The 14,847-nt window shown below is 44.3% G+C and overlaps 1 protein-coding gene across 1 annotated transcript in view; it reads right to left on the reverse strand.

Annotated features, from left to right (window-relative positions):
• LOC111270087 (vesicular glutamate transporter 1) overlaps nucleotides 1–14,847 on the reverse strand; it is a 125,357-nt gene that overhangs the window by 38,247 nt on the left and 72,263 nt on the right. The window contains exon 2 of the mRNA XM_086972360.1: nucleotides 2,819–2,917. Within this exon, the coding sequence (XP_086828486.1) occupies nucleotides 2,819–2,917 (99 nt within the window). The remainder of the gene's footprint in view (nucleotides 1–2,818; nucleotides 2,918–14,847) is intronic.

Raw genomic sequence — 14,847 nt, forward strand, 5'->3', positions numbered from 1 at the left:
GAGTCCCAGGCTGAGCGTGCCACTCCGTCCGGCACTAAGCCTGAAAGTTGCATAGGGCAGCGGGTGACTGAGACGTTGGAGCGATCAACTGCTATATCGACGGACGACAGCGATCCGGTCTACCGTGTACATTCGTTGTTGCTTTTGTTAGGACCCACGTTACAGTGGCTTGCTAAACGAATCTGCCCAGCAATGATAACTGCAGTCTTATTCTGTCTGCCATTTGCAGCAGCGAGCGCGCAATAGTAATAAGCTTTCCAACAATAGGTCAAGGTCGACGTGTTCTTTGGATCTGGTCTTGGATTTGAAATACGCTGGTGAATGGCAATTACAATGAGCTATTAACGCAAATAGTACTTCGTCGAATTGCCTTCGTTGAAATGGCTCCATGTTTGAAAGTATTTGTTCCGATTTAGACGGACAACATTTTGGTAATTATGGCGAATATCATTACGTAATAACAAATAACAAGTTTATCACCAGGAAACTTATAATACATTCAACATGAACGGCTAACTAGCTCCGCCATGAGACATAAAAGTGTAGCTATTTAATGAGGTTACAATATGGTTCATGACACCTATGGAACGAAAGAAACATGGCTGTTGCGCAAGCTTTCTATGATACCAACCAGCCTTGGCCTAATTCGCTTTGCTTAAGATGCTATGTGTTTACAAAGGAACAGTTTCATCAGCGATGTTTACTTCGAACTACTCTGTTTTCGGCTCTTAAAGAGCTCGGGTCGAGGATTTCGGTCATATATAAATAGCATAACAACTCAAGCTAACTCGTTCACGGTCTTCTTTGCGCACGCTTGTAATTACGTTTATACTGGAATTGTAGTGCAGGATGCACTTTGAGAAAAACGAAACAAGTCTTATCTGATTTCAGTAAAAGAAGAACGCACTTACCACAGCAACTGCTTGAAGGTACTTTATCGTTAATATGGGTGCGCGCGGCACAATGCTTAGGGGTCTTAGGGGTCTAGGGGGATGGATAGAGCACCGGACTTACAATTATGAAACGTTAGGTTAAGTCCCCATCCAAGGTTCAGTAGCTTTTCCGTGTTACTGAAGTTCTCAATTATAGTTCACTGTATAGTTACGTTTGACGCTCAATTGCATTATCCCAACCTGTAGTCGTGCTATATTCGAAATTGGTCTCGTTTCAAGTGCACTTTCCTTTGCAGTATTTCGAAAGTTATGCGCATGACACTGCGCTGCCTGGCGACACGTGTAACACAGGGGCGTAATTATCTCGTCTTACCAGTGCAATCTTACCATGCTTGTATCTCTTCCTTTTGTGCCTTTTCCCGACCTGGCTGTGTCTCAGTCACCTTAGCTGCTTGGTGTACGATTTACGGAAAATAGTCAAAGCCCACGTTCTTGCGAGTTGATCAGAATGCCTCATGATTTCTGTGCGTAGATTTAGCCCGACTGCCGGAGCCTATACGTGTGCCTGTCGTGAAACCTTCAGTGCATATCAAAGCTATATATATACAGTTTTTCAGTAAGTAATTTATTGTCTACCTCGTTCTCTTGAGCCAGTCACTAGAGTACCATGACTGATATTTGATTAAAAATGCTTCACGAACGATGCTTGCTAAGAGGGGCAACATGTGCGTGTATAGACGTGGTCTTTGCTTAATTTCATAGTAAATAAAAAGTTTAATTATTGTCTTATGGTGCTGGTTGTCGAATCCACTGCAGTATCAAGTTCGAGTCAGCTTCTTGCGTCGGGGCAAGTTTCCGCATTGACAAAAGTCGGCACCAAATATTTCTGCGTTTTCTCGTTGTGATTTAATTGTGTTCGTCCAAATACTTTCTCCTTGCTGTTTCTCCTCGTTATCGTTGTTGCTAATGCTCGTTTGTTTGTGGTCTCTCGTATGTGATTGACTGTCTACGGCGGCAATACTGAATAGGGGGTACATCATGAACACTATTATTGTTCCCGAGGATTGGCAGGATTAATCGAGGGGGTGTACAATAGCCTTAAATGGTCCCTTCTCTCAACCGACTCGTCGTCACTACGGCGGTAGCATCGACAGCATCGTCAGCGCAGTCAGCGGCACAGAGAATGCTGTACAACTTCACAGGCGACAAAGTTCTGGGATTCCTGGGCCTGTCGCCTGCCATCCTACCGCGGCTTGGCCTTGGTCCAAGAGATTGGAATGCAGCCTTATTGAGGATTCTCTTTGAGTGCACGGCGTCTGGTTGATAGAGATATTCGCGTAAGTAAGCAGAAGACAGGAGACAGCGTTGTGAAAGGAGGAGCGGAGCCGGCTCTAAGCGGTCGTACTAGCAGCAGCAAATAAAAAGAGACGACTGCTTACCCGCCAAGGTTTACCACAGGGCATAGACGGAGGTGCGGCCACCCTTAGAGCAAAATGTCTGATGGCCTCACTCATCGGCAAGTGTATCCAGGGGAGGAAGCGAACGAAGAATTTCCGCCAAAGCATAGGAACGGTTGTCTACTTAAGCTTTAGCTTAGACGTACGTACATGTCGGCCCGGCACACGGAGACCATAAGCGGCCCCATGAAGAGACTATCCTGGCAACGAGCTGTGCAAGAGATCGGCAATAATTAGGAAACGGGAGAATGTGTTGTTCCTTTTAAACAAACTATCTTCTGCCAATGAAAAAGTATTTAGTCGGCTTTGTGCCATACTATTGACGTTATTAAAGCGATATTGGCTAGTGGACTAGATACAGTAATAGTTCGAAAAATCTAGAGTTGAATGAGATAAGCAACGACTTTCTCCAAAACGTATTTCTCGTAAAACGTATTCGTTTATGAGAAAGAGTTAATATCAACTTACCCGAATACTTTGGACCCGATTTGGGTGTTTGGCAAGTTCCTGATTGTGGACTTTATGTTGCCAAGTTCGAAGGCTTCATGAGCGTTGGCAGCCGGCTTCCTGTGAGAAATAAAATACAATACGACGTTAGGTATCAGATTCCCTCGTGCTGAAATCTATAAACTAACATAGACGTTAGTAGAAGTAAGATACCAATGGCTTATTTACTAAAAATCGAACTCTACCGTCATATTAGGACCCTGTTTGCATGTACGCATCGTCGTTTTGTTATTAGTTAAATATAAACGTACGCGTCGAAAAGGGATAAGGGATTTAAGGTTGTGTTCAAATTAGTGACTTGATTAAACAGGCTCTGTCCCACCTGTTACCTCACGGCTCCACGAGCGCTCATCCTACTTTTCTCATTCACTCGCTTAGCCTTATTTTAGCGATAATGTTCGAACAGGGCCGCGGCCTCTTACTTCTCGTTCGTCCTTCTAGATAGTCTACTTCCCGTACCTCATGGCCTATAGGAGCGGACAGGAAATTGGATTGTTACGTTGTCCTTGATGAGAGTTCGATTTTTACTTCGTGGCCTGTCTCAACGATCCCATCACATGCACGTAATGCCTCGTTATACTGCCTGCTACGTATCTTTTGTGCAGTGCAGCAGTTTCAAGATTACTTCTTTTTATACATTTGCTATGTTTACTGTTGTCGTTTTAGTTTGCAGAAGCTACAATATTAAAGCGGAATTCTACTGCTTATACTTACATCTTCATCCTTGCTTTTCATTTGACGCGTCTCTTTCTTGTTTGTTGCTCGTTTTTATCTTATTTTCGCTTATATTTTCTCATTTTAATTAAGATGAATAGTTTTCTTTGAATTGATTGAACACAATTGCGGTACCCTTTCGTTGCCTTTTCTTTACGCACATGTATGTTGCAGGTTGTCCTGATGATACACGACTTCTACGTAGCAATTATTTTTTTATTCTATGTAAAAACACGTCAATTTTTTCGACCCTGCGTTTTTCGTTTACCCGTTTAATCTGTAGTGGAAACGCGGCGGCGCTTGCGTCGACACTTGCTACTCTATACCACTGCAACTTCGTCTCAATCGTCGCCAAAGCCATACGAGACTTGTTTTAGGTCCTGTCGCGTTTCGCCACCATTCCAACACGTATTGTCATTTCGCTGCCGTGGTCGTTTTCGACTGTTGCTGTTCTTATAAAACGAAAAGACTAAGATGCCTGTTTGTCCCTTCACTGTGAAGTGTTTCAAAGTAACAGCAGTAACAACGACGGTGTTACCTACCAGTGTTACCAGGAGCAGCACCAAAACCGCCCAGAGACTCGAGGCAACATCAACGGCCAGGCAACGGTCGCCAGCAAACCGCAATACATAGGACAGGAATGAAACGCAAGAAAACACCCCTGGCATACCCCGCCACTCACCACTCGTTTCGCCTCTCATTGGTAGCACCGGAGACGACACAACAGCGTGGCGCCGGTCGTTTCTTTGTTGTAGAAGTTCAAGAGGTGTGTAACACGGCTGGACGCTCGCTTCTTGCTGTCGTTCGCCAAACAGACGGGAAAGCTTCGACCGGGCGGAGAAAGAGCAAATTAGTGAAGTAAACGGGGAAATACAAACGGTAAGGATAAAAGTGGCCAATGGCGGTAGAATTGAGGCAAAGCCCCCGAACAGAGTGGCAATAGGACAATGATTTTCTATGACGGGTTTCGTACGACAAACACGAGTCGCCCTGCGACTGCCATTGGCAGATGAGCTAGGGTAGCAAAAGGCTTGGATTGTTTACAGGAGACGGGAACGGCTAGGAGAACTGTGATTCCTGTGGACGAGAACACTCGCATATGTATTTGTTTACGAATGTGCATACGCGTAGAGCTGTGTACCTGTGAATATTCTAGGCGGCTGCCCTCGTATCATTAGAATTTCGCTAATGTTAGCTTCTCAAGAAGGTAGCTTAATGCACTTATTCTATTTCCTATTCCTGGCTGATAGTCAAATGGCATTGTTATCTCTTAATTTAATTACACTTGTTGGCTAGTATGTTATGTGTTCCGTTGGCGAGGCTTAACCCAGCGACCTTTGGCTTTTTTCGGTCACAGGCCCAGCGTTACACGGGCATACTGATAATAATTGTTCTTTCTTGCCGTTACGGCAAGAAAGGTCCTCCTTTGCTCTGCGAGGCGTCTGATTCGGATCGTCAAACTGTGCATTAAAATAAAGTTTCGGAAAACGAATATGGAGTGTACCGAAACAATGTATTCTTAGCTGCCAAAACGGTCCGAGGTATGTGAGAGGGACCCTGTAGTTAGAAGCACTGTTCAGAAGACGGCCTGCTATGCTTATAACAGAATGGCATTTTCGAAAACAACACACTCCACTCTATTCTGAGCTTCGATGAGAATTATCTAAGACCGCTTTTTAGGAATGGTAATTGTCAGAAAAGCTTATATATCTCAGGTATTGTCTTCATCCTATGGGGAATAAACTTCCTGAACGGGTTGTGCAGATTTTCGTTACTAGCAAAAAGCTGGTACACTAAATTTACTCCCTTTTCCCTAGCCATAACCATGGTTGAAATCATAGATAAGTTTGACATTAGTTCGAGGACATAATTGGGAATTTGTGCGGGAACTATTATAATTGAGAGCTTCTGATTTCTGCGGCAGATGAGATACCAGTCCACTGGTGTCACAGCTATCGCCCACATTTTGTTGTACAATACCATGTATGCGTCTGCACACCATATTCAGCGTTAGAATGCCAAATCCTTGGCAAGAAATCACGGGCCCACACGATACGTCGAGAAGCTCATCATATAAAGAGCTAAAGGTCACGAGATATTGAATTCGGAAGTAAGGCAGACAGTTAACTGGCTTGCTATAAACAGTGCAACAATTGGCAAGGTCATTGTTGGCCCATTGAATTTTAGTGATTCTTATGTTATTGTGCATTTAAACCTGATGCATTGTTACCGAAAAATAGAAAGTCTGAAGAATGATGGAATTAATTTGATGGGTTATTCCTCCCCAATGTGTTTCAAAGCGTGCATGATTGGAAAACACCAGTCTGGTGCGAACACGAGGTCAACGCATATCTGTGTATCTGTGGCTTTATCACATAATGCTTCGACCCATTTCGTTTGGCCCAAGGAAGCCAGAGTTGGCACTGGAGAAAATTACTGACCCACAAATTTTGACACCTGCACGTATTTGCGATTCATCTAGAAAATAGTTCTGGATTTTCATTTTCCTCACGATCAGGGTCCATTATATCGTGTGTACGATTCGTCTGTTCTGTTAATATTCGACTTTATACTTCTGTCGAATAGTACATTGGAGGAAACATGTTGTTTTTTAAAGTACAAGTTTGATTAAAGTTAAAATTTTCCAATCTGTTAAAAAAAAACACCGAAAAATGCCCATTATGTTCAAGTTGTGGCAGAAACTGTGAAGTTCGACATTTTTTTATTGCAATTAATTGAAATTCAGCAATCCCTAGTCTGTGAATTAGGATTAATTATAACTTAATTTCTCTTTTTTTTTTTTAGACTTTTAGATGTAATTATGAGTAACTCACGTGTGCAATGCATCTGATATTGAAATTTCTGGGTTTAAATGTGTGCGCGTTAAACTCGTTAATACTGTATGATCGAAATGTTTGCCATATACACAAATTCAAGACTTTATATGAAGAAAAGCTCCTGTGTTATAATCGGCAGACGCTTACTAAGGTCAAATCATCAATCCAGCTGAAAATCACAGAAGCTAGTCGCTTAGTGATTTTCCAAATATAGCCGAAGCGAGCCAACTATGAGTTGGCTCCACAGATGCGAGTTCTCAAGGTCTTCTGGATAATTTTAGTACAGCGGTTAAGTAGCACATTAACTATTTTTTGGTAAATTTGCTCTACCATAGTGCAACTAGAAATCCCTGCACTTTAACAATATAATCCCGTTATAGCTTTTTTTCTACTTCGTCAGTATCAGGTTTTAGAAAATTGTGAAAACCACGGATCCAGCTGATATTCCCCAGGATCTAAGAGGATCATAAAGATTTTTTTTAGCAAAACTCGCTTTGCTTCCGTGAATAGACAAAAAAGAAGACCGCATTTTTGAAGCTTTTCATTACAAGGCCTTATTTCGATTCCACTGGCCTGTGTAGTACTTGCAATAAGAGATCTTCAATGTATAAGTGACATAGCTTTCTGCACGGATTAGAAGATTGCCTGATACGACATAATAATAGTATATCTTCATATGCGAAAGCCATTGGAGTTGTACTTCTTTGTCACCTAATCGATTGTTCGGCTCTGCTCAGCAGCGGCTTAGACAGATTAAGGGCACCAGGGATGGAGTATGAGCGCGCGACCATTGCGAGAGGACTACCATTACCATTTAGTTGTTTGTGCTCATGACCCTTTGACCGCTGTGAAGACGATGAGCCCTGAAGGCCACGAATGGTCCTGGGTTCACGACTCCGTTCGAGGCTGAGCGAAGCTCACCGGGCTTGCAGGTCACGGCCCATTTAGCTTAGCGACAACGCCACCGCTACTAGGCAGAGGCGTCTGATACGGTACTGTGCCGTACCTGTGCAACATACGAGTATAATGGTTCCGCCCTGATGTCGCGACTTTACAAAGCCGTCATGCTGTCGATGAAAACGACAGATGTAAATGACGTAAGAACGAGGACAAGCCCTTGCGTAGACACTAAACTACCCTATGGATGGCATGAATTGCACATTGACAAATAAAGATAAGCTCCCCATACAATAATCTCTATAGAACCTTAAACTAAAATTGAGCGTATTTACAGACGTTAAGCTGTGAAACCGATACACGAATACTCCTTGTGTATTAGAGCTAGTTGGTATTTTTCTAACACGGAAACATTTTTAGGGCAGTTGCCACTTTATACCTTGCTGTTTCCGCAGCCCGTAGTGATTATACAACACGCTGCGCAGCCGCAAGTCAGCAACTTATCGCATAGGAACGTCCGGTTAAAATGAAGCGCGTCGTATAGGAATTCTTGTGTCATGATCCGCGCCTGGCTTCTTCACCCCATTACCCCGGCCTTCACCTCAGATACAGCATCGTCGTCGCTGTTGGCGTGGTCATTGTTTTCTGAACTGGAGGCCTATTTCGCTGTTAGATCGAAAGGGAAAACTGGTTGGAACAACATAGTCCTGTCTACCGGCCATATGTTTTTCCTCTCTTATTCTGCCATTTTCAATGGCTCACTCGCCTATCAACCTTTACCTTGCCAAATCCTCGGCTACCGTCCGCTTCAGCAACACAAAATCCGCGGTAGTTGGCCATCTTCCGCCTCTGCCATGCTAATTTTCCTGTATTAGCCTGTCTCATATCAAGCTCAATGCTGGTCATCTACTAATATAGTCTAGTAAAGCAGTCCACTTCAGAGACATATAATCTCCTCCGGCAATGCTGTGCTTCTACCTCACACAGTCCACTAACATCTAACGGTTCTTCGTAGTAACGGCCGTTTGGCCCCCGCCGCCAGGGGTGCTTCAGCGTGTAGCACCACTGAATAACGCTAAACATACCTAGTATTGCCCACGGTAGCCATAGGGTACCAGTCCGCTGGCTGCAGTAGCAGTTACTACGACATGTTGAGGTGGCCCAAAGGAGAGCGCAGAGGGGAAGGCGACGTACCGCGCTCAATGGGACTTAATGCACGCGGCGTCGCCACAGCTGCTGCGGTTACTCTTCCGCTTTGCATAGCTCTACGTTGTCTACCTATGTGTTGTCTGACAAGCGCTCTCAGCACCGCGCAGCATAATACTTGGCGTGCAGACATGACTAGTCTATTTGTACCATGCGTACATACAGCCATGTACTCATACGTACATGTATATATAAAAGAGATATAAGCAACACAAACCATACACGGACATATGTTCACTACGTGAACATCGTCCGTCCCTGCGTCGTGTACCCTTCCCAACGACTCGGTAGGTGGCGGGCAGGCGGGCGAAAGTGGGCGCGCGAATTCGTTCTCCGTCCCGACAAGACAAGAGACAAGACAAGCTAAGTGTGTACCTATTGTTGTATACGGACAAGAATATGCAGCAAAGGCCAGCTCCCCTTGCAGCCTCACCAAGCCCACAGCCTCTTGACACTGTCTGTCAGGCTGTGTGTCTTCAGCGCGGGACACAGCGGACCATGCGTTAGTAAGAACCGGCCACTGCTCCCAGCTCGACCGGAGTCAGAGAAGAGAGTTGGGTGGCAGCGAATGGCGGTAGCAAGCCACGGTTTCATATGCACCCCCTAATTCGGTCCCGCGGTCTGAGCTCCTCCAGGAATATATTAAGTAAGATATGGAACAAAATAGCGATACGGTAATGAGCCACCAGCCGATGACGGTAGAAAGCGGGGAAAAGACTCCAGCACATTATAAGACCTGAGAGAGAACAAGCGCGGGGTCAGGTTGAAGGGAAGGTGTGTACTAATGCGATGAATAACAGCCCAACCGAACAGCGCTAATGTTGTTGGGTCTCATCTGCTGAGCAGTTCTGGGCCGTCCATTGAAGTAAATACGTACAGCTAGTATTAATGCGTTTGATTTTTCTTTTTCGGAGAAATTGGCAGAGAATTCGACGAAGAGCAACGGCCGCTGGCAACGGGCGCTTGAGGTTGTTCCACTCTATCCGGTAGGATATTGTACGAGTTGTGTAATCAACAGCGTGATGATAAAGTATACGAATTCTATACGAGGATTTTTCTAGACGATTGCTTTGTTAGCTTGTTAGTAGTATTCGTTATACGAAAGAAGGAACCCTTATTATATGTTCCTTTGTCTCCCATTGATCTTGAATGGGAGTTCTCATAGGAAGCCTTGCTTGAGTAAAGAATGTACGTGCACCGATATTCGGTTTGACCTAAATTGCCCTCGCCCAATGACTATTGTATCTAGGGCCTGTTGCTAAATTAACCCAGTTAGTGGTGATATTGCTAAAAATACCACAGGCAAAAGTAGCTAGCAGACTAGTGCACATCGAGAACTCACATTTTATTGGTGCGCCTGATTTTTGCAGTTGCAATGATCGAAATGACAGCCGCGATTAGAGTGCAACGTAATGCTGCCTGTAACTACAACTACCCCCGCCACCAGCAAGAATTGTACAGTTAAATATTTAGCCGCTGAATGAGAAATAGTAGGGTTTTGCTTACTGCGGGCACGATACGCGTTTAAGGCGTGGCAACTCAGCTCTAATAGAGCTCGTACTCGATCGCCGATCGATAGGGTCGTCAAAACGAAAAGCAGATCCTCGATTCGAGGTCTGGAGCTGACTTGTATGATTGACGTTTTATGGGCATCACACAAAGCCTGGTTTAAATATGTGGGCAACTACTGTTCATTGTACTAGCTGAACGCTCTCATCAAGATGGCTCCTTTATTCGGACAAGGACTCAGGCCATAACGGCTAATGAAATTTCACATATCGAAACCCCTTTCACACGCTCTCAGTTTTCTTTGTATGTATCGTCAAAACTGACTGAACACTCTGGCCAACATTGCACCGCGTCTTCCCATTAGTCGAATCTGTTGATTAATCGGCCTGTAAAGGCTCGGTGACGGCAGGCACTATCTGGAGCGTTCTCTTTTGTTGATGATATGTATGGTTTAGATTTTGCTGCTCTACTGAGGTGCGGATAATTTGCCAGACGTCGATCCTACTACAGCGAAAAAAATCTCGATAGACCCCGAAGCAGCGTGACCACGTGGATTTTCTACAGAAATACAATCCACTCAGAGACCAGATATATACGCTTCTTTCTGATCAAGCTTCCTTCCGCTTTGTATCGTTGACATTTTGGTCGTGTTAGAGCGGGAACAAACAGTAATAAAGGACAGCGGACCAAATTCTGATCAAGATCCGGAACAGATCAAAGCGAAATACAAATGGCAAATACAAAATGACAATAATCGTCTTAAAATGGCTGAGGATGTTCGCGTGAGCACATTAAAGGCCACATTAGCTCTTTTTCGGTTGTCCTTTTTCTCCGCCGCTGTCTCCTAAAGGCTTCCTGACGTCTAGTGGACATATGTGTGCCTTAAAGAGTACTTTTTCTTTAAATCTACTAGATGACTCAGCCTAACATGCAACCAAAGAGGGCTTAGACCGGTGCGGTCAGAGTTTACGGTATTAAGCCAATCGCGCATTCAGTACATGTTGAAAGGCCGAAAGGGTGGTGTTTCGAACCCCCCTTTTTCTTTCGTACAAGGACAACAAAACCGAGGTCTTCGTTATCTAGCCGCCTTGTCGCGACGACGGTACTTGAGCCGCTGCTTAAATCAGAAACAATGATGATAGAAACAAAGAGAAACTAGAAGATACTTAATGCAATAGTCGAAAAGCGGTAAGCTTCCGATCAGTTGATTTTACCTAAAGGGAGTAGGCGAAGATTAGAGAACGGAAAAGAGGCTTAGCCGATAATCTTAATTGATCTTCATCTAGAATCCAGTGTTTTCCCGTAGCGTTTTCATCTTGATAACTTTCTTCTGTCACGTTTTTCGCATTGTAGTTGTTTGGGCTAGAGTGTTATACACTTCCCCGCGGGTGAGCAATGTAAGTAACCTGGTAAAATAGAGATTCGGTACTAATAGTGAGCCGATAGCGATGGGTTGATTCACATAATAATACAATAGAACAATAACTGATTATCGCAAGCCAGTATCATGCTTTGCTTATGTTGTAGAAATAACGTCGCGTTTGCATGATGCTATATTGTCGACAGTTTATGTTTGGGCACACTATTGCTACACAAACATAGAACAGCCTCTAACGTAAATTCTCTCGAAAACCCAGATGAATGTTTGCATGTCGGTTTATCCATATTTCGTATACATGTTTATAACAAGCTTGGGTTCAGATTAGGAAAAAAATTTGTCCGCCGGTAAGCGCGTCTACGTTTAGATATACCATCATAATAGAGGTTTGGGTAAAAGTATTTTAAATATATAGACCCTGTTCGGCTTTGCTGGTACTATGTTATGCATCGGGCAGGGTAAGTTTTCAGTATCGCCGACAGCGAATAGTAAATAGCAAAAAAATAATGCCGACGACGTCAACAACAAGGACAACAGCAAAAACATTCGTAACATTAATAACAATTGGGTAGTCGAGAGAAAAGGCATCGAATGCACATACAAACAAACTCACTCCCTTACGATTCATTCGTTCAAGCATTTTGAAGGCATGGCCTTCCGGGCGAATGCGGAATGATCAGGGCGTGAGGTTGTCGAATGAAGGCGATTTGCTGGTTTGCATTGGTCCGCGCCCCAGCGGATGGATTACGGTACCCGCCACAATAGCAGAAGCTCTAACGTCGCCAGCAGCAGCAGCAGCAGCAGCGTCCGCCAACGCGAACGAGCGAATGAGTGTTTTCATCAATCTTGTAGAATAGGTAGTGCTGGTAGCGGGGCAAAGCAGAAGAGGAGAGGGTATCGGTGGCAACGGTAGAAATGGTCGGTTCTATCCTGGCCCGCCAGCCTCCAAGACTACTGCTACCGCTGCTGCTGCTGCTGCTGCTGCTGGCAGGTCCACCGCATGGAGCAAGCGCAAAGCCTCGGAGCCTCACTACGATGCAATGCACGGCACTTCAGCCACGAAGCACCCAGGCCCATAGGCCGACAAGGATCAGGGGTGCTTACAGACTGCGGGTAGCAGCCAGCCGCCCAGTTAAAGCGGTCGAGAGGGCTCGCTCGAGTTGGTGAAAATATTGGGGAACGAGCGAAGAACCACCGAGCGAGGGAGCCATTCACAGGCGGCGGCAGCAGCAGCAGCGTTCTCCTCTTCAAATATTTATCGAACGCGTGGCGTACGCTACGCTTTCTCTGATCATCTCAGTTGTTTCTATCTTGGCCGGCCACATAGACACACATATAGCTACTACCACAACTACAGCTACCACTATTACTATAATAACTGCTTGAAATCTACCATCAGCCTCTTTACTATCCGGCCGTTCCATCAACTGAAGCTTCTCTCAGCTTCTTACTTTTTATCGGATAGACGAGACAGTTAGCTACGTAGAGTAGTGGAAATCCACACAGACACACCTATACGTAAAATATTGTCATAAAACTCACATAGTTAATCAAATTAACGTGCGAGCAATGATCAGGGTTTGCCTTATTCAGTGTGTGCCAAATTCACTTTTTGTGTAAGTAGTACTTTAAAGTTTTTAGTTGCAATGGCTGATGTCGATTCGATGTGGAACGCATTTTAAAATGTCGTTGCGGAACTGCTATTTTTCTGTATCGATATAGGGCTCTAGATATAGGGGCCCTCTATAGATAGGCCTCTATAGCCCTCTGATGACCCTATCGAGTCAGATCGAAGCGAAGGAGATATAGATAATCGCCATGATTCGGAAGGCCGGGACAGGCCAAAGAAACGAGCACTGAAGTTAGAGGACGGCTTTGGCAGAGCGAGCTCCTCGTCGTAACCGAAGTGCTTAACGTCCATCAACATCTCCTAAAAGGAGGCAGCGGATAGACTGCGTGGGAGTTTGCGGACTCCACCAAAGCGCGTCGGGAGTGCTGTGACCTGTGTTAAAGATTCACAAGCTACCACCTTGAAGCAAGCGGGAGCTATTGTGCGCCCAGTCGTTGTCAGTTGTCTGTCAACGGTGTAGATTAACTCTTTTCGACTAAGGCGACTGCGACGCAGCTATGCTATGGCAGCAGCATACCGTGAATAAGGCATTGACAAACTGTCGTCTACGCCCTCCTACAATGACCTGTCGTGCACCATGTGGTAAGACCTTTAGCTGCCCTGAACGGTCGTGTTGAAGAGCAGTGTTAATGTAAGTGAGAACGCATACGTTTTTTTAAATGCTTATTTAAAATTGATTACATTATCGTGTCATGAGTAATGCACCTGTGGCGCGCCCTGTACCACATGTTGATAGTTAACATAAGTCATGACAATGGTTTATTGCAATCACAGATTGATCCTGTGAATAGGAACTCAGTCCCACACGCCGGTGTGGTTACATTTTTTAGGGATCCTTGCAGGCCTTCGATTATTTCATTTTGTATTTTGTCAGGCAATTAACTTATTTATTAATATAATAATTGTTAATATATCCATAATGGATAAACTGGTAATTAATGTGGCCACTTCTTTATGACCAAAATCTCACCGGTGGTTCGTTCATGTTAGCATTGCTGTTGGTATTGACACTTCACCGAGAAGTTTAGGTACAGATGAGATTTACGCGTACCACTTACATTTTGTGTATACGCGGCAACTTCTGCGGAAAACGATTGTTCCTATTGCTAAAACGTTTTATCTTTATCTCCTAACTAAACCTCCACCACTCTACTAAATTGCTTCAAGTATGAAAAATTTAATCGTGAAGTCTCTAAAAACAGACCGTATTGACACTACCACTATCATGTCAGATGTGTTTTGGGTTTGCGACCTTTGAAGAACCCCAATGTTACTATAATTCTTCTTACTCAACATGGGCGCTAAAGGGTTGCGTGTTGTTATTTATTATTAGAAATTGCATGTCTCGAATAACACAGCGAAAATATGGGTGTATTACCTTTTTTTTTCAAGAAGTTGGCTTAAGGAATGCAACGGGCAACGGCTTGACCAGCCTGCCTGTCAGGGACTTCGACGCCAGCAATTTTAACGCAAACTGTGAAAATAAAAGCCCAGTTTTACTAGGAACAGACACAACACTAACAGTGCGTTCAGCTTTAATGTACCGCATTTACTGAGTGCTTATATTAATCGGTTAATCTCTATGTTACTGACATAAAGCAAAAATGAACCGAAATAACTCAGCTACACAATCATATTCGTATTATCCAGTTCTTGATAACCTTGGTTTTAGAAGAGCTTCACGCTGTCGTATGGTGGAAACCTGAAAGTGAGCTTCAAGAATACTTAGAAACGTATTACCTAACCTTGGCCAGTTAAGGCGAACGGACCTTTCTTCGGAAGACGTCACGCGAATAGGCTGCTTCCAAAACAGGCACAC

Source organism: Varroa jacobsoni, unplaced genomic scaffold (genome assembly GCF_002532875.2).
Source record: "Varroa jacobsoni isolate VJ856 unplaced genomic scaffold, vjacob_1.0 scaffold_1444, whole genome shotgun sequence".
In the NCBI taxonomy this organism is placed as follows: Eukaryota; Metazoa; Arthropoda; class Arachnida; order Mesostigmata; family Varroidae; genus Varroa; species Varroa jacobsoni.